General features: G+C 41.1%; 2 protein-coding genes and 1 long non-coding RNA gene across 9 annotated transcripts in view; 2 read left to right on the top strand and 1 right to left on the bottom strand.

The window, feature by feature from the left end:
- The window catches only part of SLC26A4 (solute carrier family 26 member 4), a 30561-nt gene extending 12926 nt beyond the window's left edge, over positions 1 to 17635 (top strand). Inside the window, exons 11-21 of the mRNA XM_075081352.1 lie at positions 85 to 180; positions 1616 to 1722; positions 2823 to 2892; positions 3214 to 3306; positions 3417 to 3512; positions 5317 to 5547; positions 7023 to 7077; positions 7407 to 7552; positions 8699 to 8782; positions 10420 to 14800; positions 17468 to 17635. Of these exons, the coding sequence (XP_074937453.1) occupies positions 85 to 180; positions 1616 to 1722; positions 2823 to 2892; positions 3214 to 3306; positions 3417 to 3512; positions 5317 to 5547; positions 7023 to 7077; positions 7407 to 7552; positions 8699 to 8782; positions 10420 to 10443 (1002 nt within the window). The 3' untranslated portion in view covers positions 10444 to 14800; positions 17468 to 17635. The remainder of the gene's footprint in view (positions 1 to 84; positions 181 to 1615; positions 1723 to 2822; positions 2893 to 3213; positions 3307 to 3416; positions 3513 to 5316; positions 5548 to 7022; positions 7078 to 7406; positions 7553 to 8698; positions 8783 to 10419; positions 14801 to 17467) is intronic.
- LOC142051802 (uncharacterized) lies at positions 69 to 14752 on the bottom strand. 6 transcript variants are annotated; one of them, XR_012658643.1, is made up of 6 exons: positions 14692 to 14752; positions 6371 to 6573; positions 5927 to 6079; positions 4760 to 5016; positions 3769 to 3906; positions 1670 to 2551 (listed from the first exon to the last, which is right to left on the bottom strand). It is a non-coding gene; the product is annotated as an uncharacterized LOC142051802 (long non-coding RNA). The 6 variants fall into 6 exon arrangements; XR_012658641.1 differs by having other exon boundaries at positions 6371 to 7497; positions 14692 to 14749; XR_012658642.1 differs by having other exon boundaries at positions 6371 to 7497; positions 14648 to 14706.
- Positions 14716 to 21954, top strand: CBLL1 (Cbl proto-oncogene like 1). Of its 2 annotated transcripts, none has more exons than XM_075081354.1 (6): positions 14716 to 14800; positions 17468 to 17635; positions 17986 to 18083; positions 18343 to 18426; positions 19234 to 19307; positions 19862 to 21954. In XM_075081354.1, the coding sequence occupies exons 1-6, from the start codon at positions 14722 to 14724 to the stop codon at positions 20901 to 20903; spliced, it is 1545 nt and encodes a 514-aa protein (XP_074937455.1). In that variant the 5' UTR covers positions 14716 to 14721; the 3' UTR covers positions 20904 to 21954. The 2 variants fall into 2 exon arrangements, with proteins under 2 accessions (XP_074937455.1, XP_074937454.1); XM_075081353.1 differs by having other exon boundaries at positions 14773 to 14800; positions 17983 to 18083.
- The last annotated feature ends 846 nt before the right edge of the window (positions 21955 to 22800 follow it).

The following is a 22800-nucleotide window of genomic DNA, read 5'->3' as shown; positions in this document are numbered from 1 at the left end:
TGGTTTATAGTGTATAATGTTGAGCACTATCTTAATATGCATCTTTGCTTCTGAATAACACTTTTTCATAATTGCTCTTCACAGTCTGTGTTGGCAGCTGTAGTCATAGCTAACTTGAAAGGGATGTTCATGCAAGTGTTTGATGTTCCCCGTCTGTGGAGACAGAATAAAGTGGATGCTGTAAGTAACCTAAGTTTTCCTTTTCTCCCAAATGTCTTCGTCTGGTTTTCTTTTTGCCTTTTAATGCCATCCAAGTTTCTCTTAACTACCACATAAACAGAATTTTGTATAATTAATATCAGAAAACTATTATGTATGTCCTTAAAATGCAAGTGCCATGAGGTCAGTTAAAAATTCCTCATTTTAGAGTTTTACATAGTATTCTGCTTATCTTCTTTATTGCCTATACCGCGGAGTAAGGGTATTCCTGTGCAATGATACTCCTTCATAGCAATTACCACAGTTTCCAGCAATCTTGTGTTGAGATGGCTTAAAAATCAGAATAAAGATGGCCTGTCACCACCTTGACCATTCTGCCTTTATCTTTTGCACAGTTTAAATGGGTCAGAAAAGCTGACTTTTTCTTAGTTAATGTACATATACTTACGTTGTTACCACATGAGCATCCCATTTGCCTGGATAATCTCTGGTAGTCCTCAGAAAGTATGTTTTCTTGATACAGCAAGACTAATCCAAGCTGAATTCCTTTGGCATGCTAAAGGATATATGAACAGGCTTTTCTTACGAACCACTTTATCCATATGCCAGGGTACCTGCTCACATCTCCCACTGTGTTTTCTGTGGAACAGACCTTCAGTGTGGCCGTTACGGCAGGAGAAGATTGCATGGAAGGTATTTTCTCCATGCAGTCCTTACTATGCATAGATTTTACGGTGTGTGTCATTGGGCAGTACCTGCCTTAGGTAGATCTGAGATTTTTTAGTCAATCATTTACTAGTCCTCTTTATAGGTAAAAGATCCCACTGACTTCTGTGAGAAGTGCAGGCACTCAGCTTTCTGTACGTTTGGGTCCACTGGGTATTCTGCCTGGGTAGTGACGCAGAGAGGAACTGAGGAGCCCACTTCAACTGTTCTGCCTGAATATTCAGTGGAGACTTTAAAGAGTGCTGTCAACCTGTTAATATGAAATACCTCTCTTTGGAACGGTCTGATTCTTAGATATCACTGAGGAGCCCCTTTGCCTCTCTCTATGTCTCCAGGTGGGCATCTTACAGTATTTTACACCTTGGGAAGATAAATTCTTTCCAATTTCTAAAGAAAGATTAACAAAGACTGCTACCATCAGAAAGAAGGAAATGCAGTGGTTAACTGCATCCCCTTTAATCTCACAAAAATAACTGAATCCTTGAAAAATGTTGTTATGTTAAAAAATACTTATTTCCTAAAAAGTTAAATATGCCCAATAAGATAGTGATGGATAGAAGCGTCTTGGAGAAAGAGGAAGGCTTTTGTATGGAAGTCAGCTAATTGCCAGTGATCAGCTCCAAAGTTAAATTCTTCTGCTACTCATAATGTCTGGTCTAGTGATTCTTTAGTGTGACCAGGAGTTATATGCTATAATTAAGAGACTTGACATTTGTTATTTCCTCTCCAGATGATCTGGGTTTTCACGTGTGTAGCATCCATCATTCTGGGACTTGACTTGGGATTACTTGCTGGCCTTTTGTTTGGACTGCTGACAGTTGTGCTGAGAGTTCAGTTGTAAGTAACACAGGACCAGAAATAATTCTTAGTGTTATACCATGAAAAAGGAAGACAATATGCTGAAAAGCTAAATGATTTGTGGCAGAAAATCTGCTTGGTTTTACAAAAATTTTGAAATGGAAAAAAATCTATTCTTTAGAACAAAACACTGTGTGCTATCATATAATTACACTGAAAAAAAAGAGAAGCTGCATTATTTTATCAGTATTTATTCTAGATCATGTTAGGTACTCTGGTGGTACTTAGCCATATGTTATTTATCATAGAATCATCATGGAATCATAGAATAGTTTGGGTTGGAAAGGACCTTTAAAGGTCTTCTAGTCCAACCCCCCTGCAATGAGCAGGGACATCTCCACCTAGATCAGGTTGCTCAGAGCCCCGTCCAACCTGACCTTGACTGTCTCCAGGAATGGGGCATATACTACCTCTCTGGGCAACCTGTGCCAGTGTTTCACCACCCTCACTGTAGAAAATGTCTTCCTTATATCTAGTCTGAATCTACCCTCTTTTAGTTTAAAACCATGACCCCTTGTCCTATTGCCACAAGCCCTACTAAAAAGTCTGTCCCATCTTTCTTATAAGCCCTCTTTAGAGTATTCAAAGGCTGCAATTCAATAAGGTCTCCTCGGAGCCTTCTCTTCTCCAGGCTGAACAACCCCAACTCTCTCAGCCTTTCCTTGCAGGAGGGGCACTCCATCCCTCTGATCATTTTCATGGCCCTCCTCTGGACCCGCTCCAACACGTCCATGTCTTTCCTGAACTGAGGACTCCAGATCTGGATGCAGTACTTCAGCAGGACTTTATGTACCCACATAGCTAAGTTCTGGAAAGGGATAGAAACATTCCAGATCAAACATAAAAAGATGTATTAATGGCTTCTGTAATTAATTGATCATTATGGTAACTGTTAGCGGTAATACTACTACAGTATGTTGCACATGCCAATAACCTTTTCACTTATTGCTTATACAAGACTTGAGCCTGTGAAAGAAGACAAAGAGAAAGCATGAAAGACATAGCAGCAATCCCTTCAACTCTGTGAATGCTTAAGTATGGTGTTTACCTTCACTGTCTTTTCTTTTTGTTTCTTTTAGTCCTTCATGGGGTGGCTTTGGAAACATTCCTGGCACAGACATCTACAAGAAGGTCAAGGACTACAAAAATGTAAGTCATTGCTTCAGTCTACAAGCCAGTGTAAGATAAAGTTGTGCCTTGCATATTGTGGACAATTCCACTTGAATTTGGAAGTGGAGTGCTCAAAGGTAACAAGTTTCAGCATTAAATTCTTCATCTTGATCCAGATGGTTGGACCATATTGCATGCTGGAGCTGTAAGCGTCTAAAAACTGAATCACCTCAATTATCAGAAAAGATATGCCATTTTTTTGTTAATTAGATATGTACTTGAACAGTTGAAACAGTTAAACTCCTTCTTATTAGCCAAAATATGGTTGTTGCTGCTTAACCTTATATTCTTTGGCAACAGGTTATAGAACCAGAAGGTGTGAAGATTCTCAAGTTTTCAAGTCCAATTTTTTATGCTAACATTGATGGACTGAAAAGCAGCCTCAAATCCACAGTAAGTGATATGTGATGGTTTTGGATTCTTCTTAATGGTCTTTGAGATTTCCTCAGAGTTATATCTAGGTAAAATTAAATCATTTTTATGTCTTGATCCTTTTTCTGTAGGTGGGATTTGATGCAGTCAAGGTATATAATAAGAGACTGAAAGCACTGAGGAAGATACAAAAGCTAATCAAGAAGGGGAAATTAAAAGCTACTAAGGTAAAACAAATATTTTTCTATTTTTTTCTCAAAGATTACTTAATGGAGCTTATTACTTTAGTCTTAATTATTAGTTCCTCTCTACTCATCTTTAAAATAAAGATGGAAAAGTGTGACTTATTAGTATGGTAGGAAGTCTGGGACCTGCAGGAGACTTAGCAGAGCAGTACACCTATTGCCAAGGACCCCATAGATTCAGGCAGCTGTGACACTCATAGAGTTAACAGGATGGAAGCAAGAGATTCCCTGATCTTACCTCTGCCCCTCACCACCTCAGATTGTCTCTGTGCAATAAAAGTGCTGGCTCTTCCATGTGTACATGCTCCTGTCATCCAGCTTCCTATGCTCAGGTGAGCTCTATCAGTTGTCTGGTAGACATAGCCTTCCACATCATCTTTAAAGAAAGCGGCATATGTTCCTCTCAGTATGGAATGTACATTTCAAAAATTAAATGCTTACCTTTAATTGGACAGGTACAGGCAACCTATTAAATCTCCACATCTGGAAGCTGAAAATGGGTTTTCTGTTGTCATTGCTGTCAGTACAGGATGCAGTATTTCCTGTATATATTACAATTTATGATGCAGTTAAATGCTCAGTTATGTTTTGACCTAGTAATTTTCCCATGTTATCATATATAGTAAATCTAATTCAAAGCTGAAAATACTGGTCTTAAATATCTACTAGAAATAAAGCTATCAAGGGAGGGAGAAGCTCTGAGGTATTTATTTTTCTGGATAGTGGCCCTTTTGCAGGAAGATGCTCTTTTAATAAAGAAAAAAAGAGGAAAGGAAATAGACTGCACAGAGGAGGAGGAGGTAATTCTGTGCTCTGTCTTGTTTTTCTTTAAATTCTTGGATGTAGTATTGTCACCCTACACTAAGGGGACAGACAGGTTCTTTTAGGGATCCTTGGCTGAATGATGATGGCGCTAAATTGTAGTTACAATTAAACTTTTATTTTTCTTAACAGGTTTCTATGATTAGTATAGCACAGAATTCACTATTAGAATGGCACAGGATTTCTACAGAGAATCAATGTAGTACAATTTCTAAGTAGCATAATACAGAATTAATAATACAACTTAACTTATAGTTTCTAATCACCTAGACCCTCACTTAACTTATGGCTTCTAATCACCCTGACCCTCTGCAAATCAGGTCAGATCTTAATACATGGTTTGATGTATCAATATAACAATCATAATCTAGACTCAAGAGTCATATAAAAGAAGACGAGCCACTCACCCAGTCCTCAGAGGAAGTCAATGATGGTGGAGGTGTCCCTGGCTACCAGGAGGTCATGGGTCTCCCTGCAGCAGTTCCAGTCCAAATTCCCCACTTAGGACTTACAACTGCTTGACTTTATAGACAGTGCTCTGTGCGCTGTTATGCTTCTCTGTTCTGCAATGGGGTCATCAACCACACCTGGCTGGCTGGGTGCCTGGCACCTTCAAGGCTGGCAAGGAAGGGAGTAACCAGGCTGGTGCCTAGGAATCTTGAGGCTGGTGGGGAGGGGAAGAAGAAATCTGGTTTGTCTACTTGGTTCACAGGACCTTCAAGGCCTGAAAATGAGGGGAAAGGGAATGAATATGTGATCTGCTTGGTCACAGAGAATGGCTGTTTGCCTTATAAAATGGCATTACGCTAACCACATCACCAGGGGTCGGGAGCAGGGGGTACCGGTCACAAATATTGGTCTTGTTAATTCCTGAAACGGAAGTTATTACAGCAAAGTATTTCCTGTAACTCCAAAACTTTCTCCATTATTAAATGCTGTATTCCACATACTATCTGCACATTAGAATGGCATCATCAGTGAGCCTGGTATTAATAATGAAGCTTTTGAGACTGATGAGGAACCTGAAGACAACGATGCTATTCAATTTCCCACCAAAGAAGTTGAGATCCAGGTGGACTGGAATTCAGAACTCCCAGTCAAAGTAAACATCCCCAAGGTGCCCATCCACAGCCTCATTCTTGATTTTGGAGCAGTAACTTTCTTGGATATTGTAGCTGTGAGATCAATAAAAATGGTAAGGGCATTTTTTGCTGGTGTTCCATGAAAATGAAACTAGTCACTAGTATATAAATCAAGAGCTGTTAGCTGAAGTTAATTTCTGGGTTTTTAAAAGTCAGTTGTTGAAAAATACCTTTAAAGCTTATACAGCAAGAGGTAGAATTTTGGGGTGTGCATATTTTATGTGGAAAAAAAATCAAAAAAATGCATTAGAAGAACAATGTGAAGGTTGCATGGTCAAGTACTCTTAAGATCAGAACTGCAAAATGTGGTCCCCTTGTATGAATATGTTATGAAATATTTTAGTTATCTATTTTCTTTCCACATGCCTCCTGCTTTAATCTGGGCACAGGATGATGCTCACTCAACAGAGGTAGTAAAAAATTTTGTCTTACCATCACTTCAGTCTTTATCCACAAGATTTATTTATTCATTCCATATTATTTAATTACAACGGCAGGAAGAATGATTCATTTCCTTATAGGGTTTTCTGTGCGTAATATCAGAGCGCTTCATCAACATTCATTCATTCACCTTCAAACATCACACTGCATAATAAGGAGATAATATTCCTAGTTTAGGGAGAGGGAAGTGAGGTGAAAAAAATTAAGGCCAAGTATTTCCTTTACTTTTTGGTGCCCCATTACAGCTGTGTGGGACCAGACTGTTCAGTCTTTAGTCTTTTATGATACTTCATATGTTCAGATTGCTGCTTTCACTAACTTCATTTTGCAGTTGGGACTGCTTAGCCTGTCTATAACCAAGAGTCTAGTTTATCAATGAACAGAAGAGAACGGAATTAGCAATCACGGCTGAAAATACCCTTCTAAGAGACTTGCCTGCTGCCACCAGGGATCCAGGGGTAGAATCCAGTCTCCCACCTCTTAACTAACTGAAATACAAGAATGCTGAGTGCCTTGCTTCAGCCTTCTGTGCAGTTTCGATTCAGTTTCAGCTTCTGAGACAAAAGAGATATGGGGTCCACAGACATGACTCTTTCCATATGCAGCTCTTTCATCCAAGAACAGGTCCATCTGGTGCACTGCATGACAAAAAAATCTGTGTAAAAGAAATTTGCATGTGCCAGTGAAAGACTGTATCATATCACACATACATGGGGAGAAACAAAGCTTGCTCAGGCCCACACGGTTCTCACTTGAAGAGACATGATTATTTGTATTATGAGAACTTTAACAGGTAGCAATGTATGTCTGTAAAATTGATAGTTCCACTTACATAGTCAAAGATAGGCCACGTGAGCAACCAGGTACTTAACTACTGGATCTTTAAGTATAGCAAAGTATGGCTGTTCCTTAGTTATGATCAATAAACAAAACATACAATTTGGAATGAAGATGCTCAGAAACAAATGGAGAGAGAGAGAAAGAGAGTGTGTGTGTCTATAAATTACATATACAGACCTATATATGTATATGCATTTTCTCCTTACAGCCTTTTTTTATGACCTTGTTGCAAACTTTTATTTTTTAGATAATTAGAGAGTTTGAGAGAATTAATGTGAAAGTATACTTTGCTTCATATCAAGGTAAACATCCAAATATTTCTACTACCACTCATGCAAAGAATAAAATGAAGATGAGAAGGGATGAGAACAGATCTGTAGATGTGTCTGTGGGAGCATTTGTGCTAACAAATATGTGAATTATCACACTGATAAACATGATGGGCTGTGGTGGGACACAAAGATTGGTGGGGTTTAAAGGAAATATAGAAAGTAAAAGTTGAGAAAAGGCTATGATTGATTGATTGATTTGGCTGTATGTTTCATTTCTGATAGTTGCAACCATGTATTCTGACATTCATTTCTTAAATTATTTCAAACTGCATTAACGTGTTATGACTTTCTTTATTCAGACAACCTTATATCTCAATTGGAACGGAGTGCCTTCTTTGATGATATTGTCAGAAAAGACATATTCTTCTTGACTGTCCATGATGCTGTGCTCTACATAAGGAAACAAATGACATACCATGACAACCAGGATCCCATATTAGAGAAGGTAAGCATATCCATTGGTATGTTTCCCTCCTTCTATCATCTAGCATTCATTCTTGCAATTTCCATTACAGCATGGCACATTTGAAAACTAGACATAGAGCTGTGTACAAATAAAGTGAGAGTCTGGTAAATTGGACAGCTTCTGTAGTACACGAATATTTTGATAGATCAAAGGAAGGGTCTATTGACCCCAGGATCTTGTTAGTGAAAAGAACATAAGAAGCAGGACATATGGAGAACAGTTTGTCCTAAGACACATTTTCTTGTTTCTGACAACCGGCAACTTAAGAACTTCCTCAGCTGGAAGTTGCATTTGGATCATTATATTTAATCATCACAGATGGAGTTTTCTTCGATGGATCTGTCATACTCCTTTTGGAATCCCTTTACACATTTTAGCTTGACACTATCCTGTGGAGATGGGTTCTGTAATTTTAAATGTGTTATATGACAAATATTTCCCATTTGTTTTAAGGCTGTTGGATTTCTGGATTGCTAGTTGCAATGAATAATCATTCCCTGCTCCCTTTCCCAACACTATTAATCAAAGCTGAAGAGTCCCATTCTGCTTGGTGTGAGTGTGCGTGGAAGCTGTTCCACGCTACTGTTCATTCCTACTGCCCTTCTCTGTGCATTTCCTAGTTGTATTCTGTGTTTTTTGAGATAACCAGAACACTCTTTTAAAGATGTGGGCCCACATTAGGAAAATGGCCTTATAATATTCTCCTGCCTTTTCATCAAAATTCCTTCCCTAGCAATCACTGTTACAGTATTATGAATAAATAGTAATTAAAATTAATATTACTGATAAATAACTAGGATGGGACCCTTATTTTCTCATAATTTTTGCATACTACTGTCTTATAGTAGAGATTAACATTTTGACAAACTATACAGCAGTTTAGAGATAGATTCTGCTTTTATTATTTTTACAAAGCCATAACTAGTTGTATGAGAAGCAGGAACAAAAGCTTTTCAACTTTTAAGTTCCTTTCAGCTGAACTATTTCAACAGCTTTGTCAAGGAACAGTAAACAACACTATTGTAAGCTGTGGAAGTTATGTTAAGGTATTTCAGAGTAATAAATCCATTTCAATGATATGGACAACGCCTAACTCATCATGTTTCTTAATTTCTTTCTGCCAAGATTTCACTCATGCAGGAGTCTAAAGAACCCATAGAATTCACAGAAACAAGCGGGCCTGATGATGAACTTGATGTTCAGGAAGAGGTACGCACTTTAGAACTGAATGTGTCTATTTCTTATAGAATACTGCTGGCTTTATTCCTTTGCCTGTAGCATTGAGTCATGCTGTGAGAGGATGGCGGATGAACTGAGCCCTCAACAGTTTCCTTCTCCATAAATAAATACCCTCCCCGGGTACCTGAATGTCAGTGCTTAGTGGAGGAAGCCAAGTTTTTCTTGAGATGTAGTAGATTTTATGTGCACAAGCATCTCCTGATCTCTGTCAGTTTAGGACTACTTTTGCCTTCCACAGCCTTATAAATAGACTGAACACAAGTTAGATGCCTAAAAGAAGACTTGGTAAGGCTTGAGGCACCTGAGTCTGAAATTACAGTCAACCTCATCCCCCTTTCATTCCTCCTTTTAACACAGCAGACACCTTCTTGCACAATCTGAACATTTTAGAGGAGGCTGCAGCAAAGTAGTGTACTGAACATAACATGCAACAATGTGAGTCCACTGAAGCATTACCATGGTATTTTGTATTTACAGAATACTGCCAGAAAATAAAGTAGCACCTACTGCTAAAATAATGGTGCAGCACACAGGCTGCTTATTAGGAAAATAGGAGACTGGGTAAATGCCCTTTTATAGCCTGACATGGATTAAACTAGTGATGCATGAATACCTTGGAAGCATTACAACATTCCATGTAGGTAAAGGCATGATTATTATGTGTCCCTCCTATTACGCTACTGTTTCAGAACTCCATTCTTAATTCCTGATCTAAAATGGGGTAGTGGCATGTGCTTGGCCTCTCTGCTTCAGCAGCAGGAATGGAAAAGGGCTGGACTCATGCTGTGACCCTTCTCTCTGTCATGCTCTAGCAAAACGCTGCAGCAAGGTTGCTGTGCGTGTGGGACGTAGAGGTCCCTGGAGGCCAGTAGGTAAGAGGAGGTTGTGGCTGGGTAGAGGTTCTCAGCATCACCCTGCATTGTAGTTTCTGCTATAATGTGAACACCCGTAGGAGAAGGTAAGGTCAGCTTGGAAGGCAGATGGGTGAGAGGAGAAACTAAGATCCTAAAAGCCTCTTAAACTTTATCAAGGCTTGGTAAGTAGATTGTGATACTTGGTACTCCTGATTCACCCCCTCCTTTTTTGGTTGGTACGAACATTGCAAGAGACCCAGATATTATTCTTTATCACTAATACGGGAAGAAGCACTTTCCACTCCATTGTAAGTCACAGTGCAGAAAGGAATGAAGGATTAAAAAAGCTAGAAAGACACCATTATTCTGTAACAGCAGCATTTGGGAATGTCAGGCCAAAGAGACTTGAATTCCAATTTCTATTCACACAGTTACTTAGATATTTATAATATTGTCATTAAGAAGCCAGGCACAAAACTACTAATCCAAGGTCAAAGAGCGTTCTGAGAGGTTACTGTCCTCCACCTTTATAGCCACATTTTGAAGGCAAGCGCTAGTAACCTTCAGACCTGCAGCTTCCTGACTGAATCATCAGAGGGTAACTGCCTCAGAAGAGTTACTTTCACTGAGGCCAGGTTGAACTTGGTAGTTCCTAGTTAACACATACACAAACATTTTATTTTTCTCAGCGGGTGTGTACTCAGAACTAACCATGGCCTGTTTCTCTCCATCTTTTGAAAACGATTTCACTAGGCTATGCGCAGACTTGCTTCCTGAAGACGGGCTGCTGGCACCATCTTACCTGTGAACTCACACCAATATTTATGCACCGGTACTATACAAGCATTTTCTGCAATGAAACCAATCTTTGCACTTGAAGAAAACCCTGATTGTTTGCCTGCACAGATCTCTAGAAATCTCCAAATTTTAGTTAACATTATTCCAGAAGTATTCTGGACATTGATTCAGCAAGCACTTTTCAATACAATATACTGATAAAAATTCAGAAGACTATTAGGAAAGATATACTTGGTTTTGGGACTAGTCAGGCAGAAGGTACATTACACTGTTTTACCAGCATGTTCAGGATGAAAAGCTGCTTCGTGCTCTGCCCAGGAGAGTTGAAGAGACCAAAATCTTTGGATGGCAGGCTGTTTGTTCTGTATTTGCACAATGCCTAGAGAGAGGGCAGGAGTTGTAGCTGGCCAAGGCTTTGCAATTCTAGAACATTAGTGTGAGCATATGTGCTGACAAGTCTCGAAGAATGTATTGTGATCATTTTTTCCAAGCAATGCCTTAAATTGCTGCAGGTTCTTTGATGTGACAGGTGAAACAGTCACATGAAACAGAAAATGGCACTAAACTACTATAAAACTTCAAATAGGGTAAGTTTCAGTAGAAAAGACCCTTGAATATGCATTCATTAGTTCTGTATTAATCCCATTGTAGCAAATCATGCATTACTATTAATGACCATCCCTAAAATTATACTCAGAGTATTATTTTGGCTAGGATACATATCTTTCACTAAGAGGCAGATCATGTCATGAATCAGATTAACAAAAACCTTAGTCCCCAAGTACTTAATGGAATCTGTAGACAGGCTGCTACTGAGTGCAAATAAGAAAGTCAGAATGTGACCTTTTGGGTTTTTTAAAATGGAATATAGGAGTTTATTTACTTTAATGAATAGTTATATTTTTATATAGCATATTTTTTCTTTTAATATTCTACATCAAACTGCTGCTGTTCTTCCACATTTGACAGTCAATAATGCACAAGTGCAATAATTTACAAAAGATAAAGGATTTGACCTGCAAAACTTTAATCCTTGCTTTAGGACTATATAAAATAGATACACAGGAAATCAATGTTCTTACTTCTCATGAAGAAGAACTGTGTTTTGATGGAAAACAGACTGCTACCTTAATTTTTTTAGCACTACATTAATTTTTAAAATGGAAAAAAAACCCTGCATGGTGAGGGAACAGATAATAACAGAAGTGTAAGAAATGCCTGGGTATAAAATCCCTTTAAGTTTCACAATGCGGGCTAACTACCTTCAGTATATTCACATATTTAAGTTTCTTTACTTGATTATGTCAGAAAATTTTCCTGCACAGAGAAGATTTTTGCTGCAAGTAAAGTTAGTGGAAAATCTCAGGTGAAAAGCTAAGCACTAAACAAATTATTCTGTCCTAAGGACCTGAACGAACTCAATTAAAATCAATGAAAAAACCCCTATAACCTTCAGCCAGTTGGACAGTATCTTACACAGTAGGTAACAGCCCCAGACCGATGTCTTCATCCTCTCATTAAGGCCAAAACTTCAGTCCTCATGTTAGTCAGTGAAGTTTCTAATTTCAAAAGCAATACAGGTTTGAGCCTAGATGATACTGATGTTCCGTCCAAGCCAGCAAAAACGGAGGTTTGTCTTTTGTATGCCACTTGTATGTCGGATTGGCATTTCCACAAGCTGAGAATTAGACATGTGTTTAAGCGGCAAATCAGACCTCCTCAAAGGGAAGTATTCATTTCTGTTTACACTAATGCTTAAGCTCAGGCTGTGATTGGACAATTCACGCTTTTAGTGCTACCTGTCCTCATTCTCTCCCGCTCCACGCACCAACCTAATGCAGGAGGTTGGCGCTTCTGTCCACATTACTGACAGAACTTGCCTATCAAGCCACGGCCCCAGCTTATACTCGCCTCAATATGAGCCGCTCTTGCCAGTGCACGCAGCACCCAGTGATGGACAAGGCCAGTAACATGTTTCTCAGAAGCTGTATTGCTTTTCTAAAGTGGATGAACATTTGATATAAAAAATAAAAGTACAGTATTCTACCCAGGACTGATAAGTGAGCTTTCAGCTAATTTTTATACAGAACACATACTACAGAGAAGATGGCATAAAAAATGATAGCAGTGGATTTTTTTATTCCTCAAGAGAACATCTGCACTGTGAAGCTTGAGTATAGATTTGTACTTGACAGAAGTATGGGCTTATGTTACCTTTTGAACTTTTTCCAGTTCTTGTCCATACAGGTATTTAGAAAAAGCAATTAAATATTCAACAGTCTTCCTGCTTCCTTTCCAAATATGACATTTCAGCTGGAAGTAATTGTGATAAAGTATGATGCAATGCACTTATTCTTGGCCTGCATATTTCTTCAAGGCATGGTGGCATTTGTTCTTAATTAAACTGGCACAAAATATTCAACTTTTCCTGAAAACCAGCATTGCACACGAAGCCCGCAGTTGGACAGAACAGCGAGAAGGCATTCCAACACCTCTCTCAGTGGGTCAGGGGTTTGCGCTTCTACATATCCATCAAAATGAAGGATACCAAAATAGTGGATTTTGCAATGAAGATAAAATCCTACACAATTTTGTACTAATTCAAACATCCGTCAGTAATGTAATTAGGCATGCTTACCTTCTTCCAGTAGAATGAAGAAGTGATATTTTTGGATGCATTTTGAGTATTACTAGTCTGTCTTTGCATGTCAGGTATTAAATTTGGAGATCTATTTTAAGTTTTTTACCCTTTTAAAAAGCTTCATTTTAAAAGTAATTGTATTCATTAACTAGAAAATAAAGTTGTGCCGACTGAAAACTTGCTCCATTCACCTGCATCGTTGGTTTTTTTTTTGTAAAAACTCTTCTCTTTGTCAATTATTATTATGGGGAAATAAAGCATATTACCCCAGGAACAGCATCACATTTCCCTTGGGTCTGCCTTTTGAGGAACAACAAAGGCAACAGGGAAAACCTGTTCTTTCTGGTTTGTGGTGATAAGGCAAGAAGCATTAGGCTTAAATGGCAGCTGTTATATGTTAAGGCTATAAAGATAACGAGACATTGTCTGACGGACACAAGATCCCAACCCTGGAGACCTTTAGTGAGTCAGTCACCAATCTGAAGTGTTTGGAGTAGCGGTGCCCCTACCTTAGGGCTCTGGAAGGACTGCTTGAATCACAGAATGGTTTGGGTTGGAAAGGACATTTAGAGGTCAACTAGTCCAACCCCCTGCAGTGAACAGGGACATCTCCCAACTAGATCAGGTTGCTCAGAGCCCCATCCAACCTGACCTTGACTGTCTCCAGGAATGGGGCATATACTACCTCTCTGGGCAACCTGTGCCAGTGTTTCACCACCCTCACTGTAGAAAATGTCTTCCTTATATCTAGTCTGAATCTACCCTCTTTTAGTTTAAAACCATGACCCCTTGTCCTGTCGCAACAGACCCTGCTAAAGAGGCTGCCCCCATCCTTCCTAGAGTCCCCCTTTAAGTATTGAAAGGCCGCAGTAAGGTCTCCCCGCAGCCTTCTCTTCTCCAGGCTGAACAACCCCAACTCTCTCAGCCTGTCCTCAAAGGAGAGGTGCTCCAGCCCTCAGATCACTTTTGTGGCCTCCTCTGGACCCACTCCAACAGTTCCACGCCCTTCCTGTGCTGAGGGCTCGACAGCTGGATGGAGCACTGCAGGTGGGGTCTCACCAGAGCAGAGAGGGAGAATCACCTCCCTCGACCTGCTGTCCATCCTTCCTGTGATGCAGCCAAGGATGGGCTTGCTTGATGCCACTTTCTACCCTATAACCTATGATTTAATTGTATTTATAATCCTTTCCTTCTTTCAGCACTACAGAAGCTATGAACACAGTGCAGCATGGCTGTGTACACGGCACACGTGGTACCCGGTACACGGGCAGCACGTCACTAAATCACACAAGATGTTACCCCAGGGCGGTTTCACACCCGCGCGGCCCCTGCGAAGCCCGCCCCGCACTGTCTGCAGGGCCCTCACGGCTCCCGCACGGACCACCGCGCGCATGCGCGCCGCACCCGCCCGGAGGCAGCCACACAGAGCCGCCATCCCGGCAGGCGCGGCGGGGTCGCCGCGCCTTCTTCCCCGGGCCCATCGCGGAGGCTGCGGGGAGCTAGGGGCGCACCGCTCCGCCAAGCGTCCCCCACGGGCCCCACCATGGCCTCGCTGTCCCGTGGCGGGACCACAGTGAGCGCCTCACCACGAACGCTTTCCCGCTGCGCGATTTCTCATGCCCGCCCCGCCCGTTCCGCTTCCGGCCGCGCCCTTCCGCTCCCACAGCGCCCCGCGCCGAATCATGGACCACAATGGTGAGGCGGGGAGAGGCCGGGGGGCCCGATCGTACCCGTCCCTCTCCGGGCCCGCTCCGCGCTGCCGGGCGGCGAGAGGCCGGCCGCTGGGCCGCTGGCTACGGGGCGGCGCTGGGGGCGCGGCGGGGTGCGGCCCGGCGCGGTCCGGCGCCCGGTGACGCCGGCGGGGCCCGGGTTTGCCGCCGTTCTCGCGGCGGGGCCTAGTCTGTCCCATCAGCGCTGGGCGGGCGGGCGGGCCCGCTGCCGCCGCCCCCCTGCTCCCGCCGCCGTGCGCCCTCCGACGGCGGCGCGGGGCCCCGGTCCGCGGTGCGGCTTGCCCGGACCCCGCCGGCCCGCAGCAGGCGCGGCCGCCCTCGGCCATCGGGAGGCGGTGGCGGGGCGCTCGTCCGCCCGCCGCCTTCCCGGGATGGGGCTGGGAGGGGTGTTCTGGTCCCGCCGCCTTCCCGGGAGGGGGCTGGGAGCGGTGTTCTGGTGCCGCGGTCGTGCTCTGCGGAGGAGGCGCTCTCGTGTGCTTCAGTTTGGTTCCCCGGCGTTGGCACTTGGCTGGTTAGCGCCCTGGCGTGGTCTGGCGAATAGAGGAGCGGACGGGGGGCTTTGCTAGGGTGGGCTTGGCCTTTTTCTTCACCTTAGGAAAGATTGCGTTACAAATTTATACGTGTAAGGTATGGTATTTGAGCTATATTTATGAATTTTTAAAAAACGTGAAATACAAAAATAAAACTTACGTGGGCAGAGGTGACAGTTCAGGAGGATGTATCGCCTCAGAACTTCCCTAAGTGGTCTTAGCAGTTTTGGTATGTTTTTCATATTTTTTTCTGGAATTAAGCCTGCTAGTTATTCTTACACAGATTGAAATTTATTATCCTTCCCTGAAACATGAATAACTAATAAACTTGCTGGTTTGGATTAGTTAAGCAGCTAACTCGTGTAAATATTCTTAGCTTGCAAAGCTATGTAGGGAAGACACGAACCAGACCTTAACTGTTTCCTTGTTCAATGGTCTGAATAAAGCACAAGTTGGGTTTTTTTTTTGTTTGTTTGATTGTTGTTTTTGTTTGTTTGGGTTTTTGTTTTGGTTCATTTTTTTCAAAGTTTGTTCTAGTTATCCCTGTTTGCAAATGGATTGAGGTCTTGCAGAGACTTTTTCTAGTCTGTGATGTTGTGTTTTTGTGTGTTCTCGTAGAAAGCAGGATTTCCCAACAGGTGGGAAACAGGCAGCTTTAGCCTTGTTATCTCTGATGTTGCAGGCCAGCGGTCTCTGGGGGAGCCTGGTGTCGTAGTTGTACATTTGCTGGGTCATCTGTTTAGCGAACAGGACAGCCTGAACAAAAGCAACAAATGAGCAAAAGTAAAACCAGGCTTTATTGGTTTTGCCTTTTTACATATTGTCTTCTAGAGTGAAACGTGTCAACCACAGTACTAAGAGGAATAAATACATTTGATCTGTCAGAGGAAATTGAGGGCCTTGACTGTGAGGTAAAGTGACTGTCGGGGCACAGTCCCAATGTGAAATTTTGTCGCAGTTTGTAGTTTTGGTGGTAGGTGCGGAATAACTTAGAGCAATCCCCCTCTTTTTCCTGTTTTTCCTCCTACTTGTTGTGTGGGGTGGTTATAGGCTTTGAGGGACAGTAGTTTGCGAGGTATGGTGCAGAATGACACTAATGGGGGCCTAATTTTGGTGTCCAGATGCTACTGTGCTGTAATCCTTGGAGGCCTCAACAATCATTCCAGGGCTGCAGTGCTGTACCAAGTGGAATGGCAGTGCTCACAGCATAACAGCTTGTGGCACACCCCCCTGAGGCTGAGTATGGCCCGCCTTGAAACACCTGTCAAAATGGCATTCTCAGTTAAAGTGAAAAGTGAGCTGGGTAGATTCACGAAGGACATAATTCTATTTGTATCTGAATGAGAAGCTCTCCAGTGGTGTAAGGTGGTTTAAGGACTTGCTGGAAGTTGAGGGAGTTGTACCTCCTTCGTTGGTGTTTCTTGTTGCAATACTCCCTCTAGATTACCCGGTGGAGCCTGTATCTACTGATGCATGTGTCAGGCTATTTCTTGCTTCCTTTGCCCTGGTACTCAGATTTCAATCTGATTAGGGAGAATTCTGTAACTAGTTGGGAACAATGACTTTCAGTTTAGCAAGGAGACTACTACATACTCTTAAGCACTGATATTTTTGTGATACTTTATGCTAAACTTCTAAGTGATATGTCAAGATGCTGGGTTAATATGGAAACTAGTTTCCTTCTAGCTTTAATAAACTGTTTACATAAATTGTAAACGTTATATTTTCTCATAAAAATTCTCTGTTGTCAAAGTTGTACAAAGAATTGACTATTCAGTACTAGTTATGCTGTAAGAGGAGCTACACAATTAATGTTTTATTTCCTGTTGTGAAGAAATGACAGACTAGCTAACGTTTTTAAGCATCTTTATTTTTTAGAACTAGATTTCCTAAAATCATGGTTGTTCCCAATACAATTTGTGACTTGACTTCTAGAAGAAATTGTATGTGAAGATATCTATTTTCTTGTGATTAAATTTGATATGTTGTATGTTGCAAGTTGTAAAAATTATTTTTCTTAAAACTTTTCCATTAATATTTAGCCTCTTTGGAAACTATGAGTTAAGTAAAGAATTACATAAACTTTTTTTTGTATTTCATAGACAATGATTTGCAAGGAACAAATAGTTCAGGATCATTGGGTGGTCTTGATGTTCGTAGAAGAATCCCTATAAAGCTTATCTCAAAACAGACCAATAAAACCAAACCTGCGCCTCGAACTCCAAGAAATATGAACAGAATGCCTTCAAAGACACAAGCTGGTGATGAAGGTAAATTAAGATAAATGCTAGCCCTGCAGCAGGGAAGCGTGTGATTCTGCAGCATTGTTCAAGGCTTTATTCAGTCTTGGAGGCTTGAAGTTCAAGATTGTAGCCAAGTGCAAAACAAATTTCAAATTTCAGGGTACTGCTGCACTCTAAGGATTAAATGGTGCATGCTCACGAAACAGACTTACTATTTTTACTGTCCCTCTCTGTAGAATGGGCCCAGCTGATGAGAAGTGCTGTGGCATTTCTTGATGATTCAGTATAAAATGACACATGCTCTTAATAGCAGCTTGTGTCAGTTAGGAAAGCGTGTGGTTGGTTTGTGTTTTTCTTCTTTCTTCTTTCCACAGAAGAATTTGATTATAATGAAGAGGAGCGATATGAATGCAAAGGAGGTGAAATGTTTGGCAATCAAAGGAGATTCCCTGGACCCATCTTTTGGGACTACAAGGTAAAGTCATGGATGGGAAGTCATGAATCTTTGTTAATCTTAACCAAACTGTGGGTAGTCCTGGTAGACACCTTCTTAAATAAAAGTGCGTCAGTTGCTTTTGACTGACTGAAAATACGTTCTCTACTTTCTCATGTTTGTGGTGTTCCTACTTCCTTCTCAACAAATTCAGAAATAATGGGTGCATTGGTAAGAATTGAACTGAGAAGTTCTAGTAATGCTGGGGTTTGTTCTCCCACCTCCTTCTCTATCCTATCAGATAAACTTGCTGGGGGAAAAGGATGATACACCGGTCCACTTCTGTGATAAGTGTGGATTGCCCATCAAAATGTATGGACGCATGGTGAGTGAAATTGTCAGTGGAAGATGCAGCCATGGTTTTCCTTTAGGTAAAGTTAGGTTTTACAGTGTCTCTGTGAGGCCTCTAGAGCTTACTGATTTTGGCAGGCCTCTGAATGAACAGCAGAAGAATATCAGGATGGAACCAGGGGCCTTTGCTGCTGAGGTATTTTTGTTCCAGCTGCCTGGCTGATTTCACTTTACCCCTGATTTAATAAAATAAGCTTGAAAATGTTAAACAAAAAATCAAAACACCGTCACCAACAAAAAAACCCTTCAAGTTCAATGGGCCTTACACAGCTTTAAAAATAAGCTCTTCATCTCAATTAAAGACTTGCAACGAAGTTAGAAACACTGTTCACTTTTATGTCCCTTTAAAATTAGTGTAATGAAATCCCTGAGATTAATTTAGATTTATAAGTGTGAAGTAACAAGCTTCAGGGTCTGACTTACGTAGTACTTTTAAAACTTTCCTTCCTTGCCAGCAAGACAAGTGTAATTAGATTGCCTATGCAGCTTCTGTAAATGTTCAGTGTTGGTGTTACTGCAAGACTTGAACTTTTGCCTATTCGTTTTTGCCAACTCTAAAAAACCCAAACAAACTTACCCCGAAAAATCCCAAACTCAACATAAGCCATTTTAGAAAGTTTCTGTGCAGAGATGCTGTAAACTGCCACCTACCACTGTGTCCATTCACCTCACAGGTAACTTAGTTACTTCTATTATTAGAAATTGTGTGCTCCAGGGAGGAACTGTATTGTGCAAAATGACATATATATCTATACAATATCTTAACATTTTTTGTCTCTAGATACCTTGCAAGCATGTTTTCTGCTATGACTGTGCTATACTACATGAGAAAAAGGGAGACAAGATGTGTCCTGGGTAAGTTATTTCAAGATTTATTGTTAAAGGAAATGTGGGAAAGTAATTTCAATGTCTTATTTGAGACACTGTATTAACATGGTTCTTATTTGTGCACATTTAGCAGAGGCAGTAGGGTACTTTCTACTACACCACTTGCTTATAGTTTTGTATCCCATATTTTGGGGTTGTAAGAGATCCGTGTTTACTGTGCTGTTTAAGTATTTGTGTAGATAACCTGCTATTGCTCTAATCTGGAAAGGAATAAATGGCAGTTTAGTTACTTAGAGTGACTTTGGTAAGTCTTAATGCACAGAAGGAATTTGTGAGAGAGAGGGATGCTATTCATAAATTTCCACCTCATGAAATCTTTTTGTTCTTTCATAATCGTGTTTGGAGACTGAAAAACTAGATAAGCTTCAAAATCAATGAAATGTTTCTTTTATTGCTACATTGGGGAAAAAAATGTTGGTTCAAATTTGAGTAATTATGGTGAACTGGTTGACTTTTAACAACAAAAATAAAAACAGATGGAGCTCTCTGACGATAAACCAATGTTTGATCTTCTGATTTAGCTGTAATGAACCTGTGCAGCGAATCGAGCAGTGTGTCCGAGGGTCTCTCTTCATGTGTAGCATTGTTCAAGGGTGCAAGAGAACTTACCTGTCACAGAGGGACTTACAAGCTCACATCAACCACCGTCATATGAGAGCTGGAAAGCCAGTGACTCGTCCTCCGATTGAACCTGTACATCCTCCAATTGCCCCACCACCGGCTGAAATTCCTGAGCGATTCATAATGCCACCTGAGAAACACCATATGAGCCACATTCCACCAAAGCAGCACATCATGATGCCACCACCTCCTTTACAGCACGTGCCACACGAGCACTATAACCAGCCACACGAAGACATTCGTGCGCCTCCTGCAGAGATGTCAATGGCTCCGCCACCACCTCGCCCAGTCAGTCAGGACACCTTCCGCATTTCAACACGAAAACACAGCAACTTAATAACTGTCCCTATTCAGGATGATTCGAATTCAGGTGCTCGAGAACCACCTCCACCAGCCCCTGCACCTGCTCATCATCATCCCGAATACCAGGGCCAACCAGTGGTATCGCACCCTCACCATATTATGCCTCCACAGCAACATTATGCACCGCCCCCACCACCACCTCCACCAATAAGCCATCCGCTGCAGCATCCTCCCCAGGCAGCAGGTACTCCTCACATGGTGTATAGCCAAGCTCCTCCGCCACCAATGACCTCTGCTCCTCCTCCGATAACCCCACCACCGGGACATATAATTGCCCAGATGCCACCATATATGAATCATCCTCCTCCAGGACCTCCCCCTCCTCAGCATGGAGGCCCACCTGTAAATGTAAACGCACCCCCTCCCCATCACTATAATCCCAACTCTTTGCCACAGTTCAGTGAAGATCAAGGAACTCTTAGCCCTCCTTTCACACAGCCCGGGGGAATGAGTCCAGGGATATGGCCAGCTCCAAGGGGCCCGCCTCCACCTCCAAGGATGCAAGGGCCTCCTGCTCAGGCCCCGCTTCCTGGACCACACCACCCTGACCAAGCCAGATACAGACCCTATTACCAATGATACAAGTGATTATATGAATAGAGTGCTATGAAAAGGATAAGACTATATACAACAGCCTTTTAATTAATTGTTTTGGGGTTATTCTGTTGTGGTTTTTTAAAATATTGTAATTTTGACTGTAAGGCATTTTGGGGTTCGAATCTTAAATGATTTTTAAGCCTTGGCTGTAGGAGTCTGACTTAAAATATTCTCTAGTGCTAAAACAAGTGGCTTAGTAGACCACGATTGCATTTTAACAGAACTTCTGTCTCTAGCGTGGCTAGATTGTCCTAAGAACACTTGTAATATTATTTCCTGGAGAAAATGAACATGTGTTGTACCATTCTGAATATTGTTTTTGTTAAATCCAGTGTTTAGTTTCACTTGTGATATGTTTTTGTTAACCTGTGTACAATAATTAAATTGAAATATGATCGTAAAAGTGGTGGGGTTTTATATGACGTTAACACAGACATAGTTCTGGGACACCATTTCAGCACTAATACTTTCCAAATGGGCAGCGTAATGAAATATTAAGGGAACTTTAATATTTCTACTACTAACGGTTAACATTACTTATAACAAATTCGGGCTATGGTGAGCTCATGGCACTAGGAATCAGATGTAGAATACTGCATTTTGGCTTTTTTTTTCCTTTAAATTTTTGCAGCAAGATACATTTATCAGAAATACAGCTTTGGGCATGAAATGAAACCGTGTAATAATGTATTGTGGGTTTTGGTGTTTTTTTGGGGGTTTTGGGGATTGAGTTTTTGGGTTTTGTTTGTTTGCTTTAAGCTAATTTTGGTTGAGAAGGCTCTGTTTACGTGTACGCTACTCACTGGAGTTGAATTCAAACTATTGTGTTTACCTATGGTTGTGTTTGCATGGAAGTGGCTGTGAATTGGCTTGCCCTGTCTGAGAAGCAGATGATTTTTGATAGGGAAGTGGTGTTTGCCTCTGTCACCTTCTATAATATGTACAGTAGGAAAACTTCCCATTTGGATAACCTGAAAGAAGTGATCTGAAATCCCGTATGTTGATATAAAGAAATAAAAAGCTATACATCCTCTATCTGTTTTGATTTTGTGATATAGAGTTAATTGAACAGGCAATAGTTAGGTGTTCTGGTTTGCCTTTTTTAAAAAAAAGTAGCGATATAAGCAGGCCCTCAGGTCTGTTTTGGCCCAAAATTTATGTTTTATAAGCATACTTTTAAAGAGAAATACAATATAGAAAATGAGAGTGTCTTTTTTTGTTTAGTGCAGCTTGTAGCAGAACCAGACAAGACAGCGCTGTCTGTTGTTCGGAGTGCTTATCTTTGCATTTCTGATCAATGTTAGTGCTGAACCTTTGTTTTTTCAAAATGCCACATTTCTAGCAGTGGTGCTTTTAGATGAAGAAATCCTCTGGGTTTTTTCTAAGGTTTGTAATTTCCTACTGTTCTTGAATAATCTGAACCATCTTAAAGCCTCAGTGTTACTGTTTAGTTTGTAAACCGCTTTTCCTGCCTCATAAGTGTTAAGTTGAGGAAGGAGCTTTGGTGGCGTAACATTCCAGATTTTTTAATTTTACATATAAACTGCATATTTTTAATTACCAGAGCAAGGGCTCTTTAGATTTACTCTGTCCTTGACTGGCATTGATTTCCTTGTGACCATGGGCAAATCTTTTAGACTACCTTTTGAAGAGACACTTCTTTAGAGATGTGCAAATAAATTCTGAGATACACAAATCGCCAGTAAGCGTCAACTGATTAAAAGTCTGCTTAGCTGCAATAGGCTTCTTTCTATGACAGAGTTCTTTGTGTTGGTTTCTCTGAAAAATAAGTAATTTTAAATAAAACACACTGGAGAAGAAAACGAGGCTGATTGTGATAGTGAGCTATGGTAGGGGGTTGGTTGAAAATTTACTGTTT

The sequence above is a fragment of the Phalacrocorax aristotelis genome, chromosome 1 (genome assembly GCF_949628215.1).
Source record: "Phalacrocorax aristotelis chromosome 1, bGulAri2.1, whole genome shotgun sequence".
Taxonomy (NCBI): Eukaryota; Metazoa; Chordata; class Aves; order Suliformes; family Phalacrocoracidae; genus Phalacrocorax; species Phalacrocorax aristotelis.
Note: the sequence above shows the minus strand (reverse complement) of the source record. Positions and strands in the feature narration are given on the sequence as shown.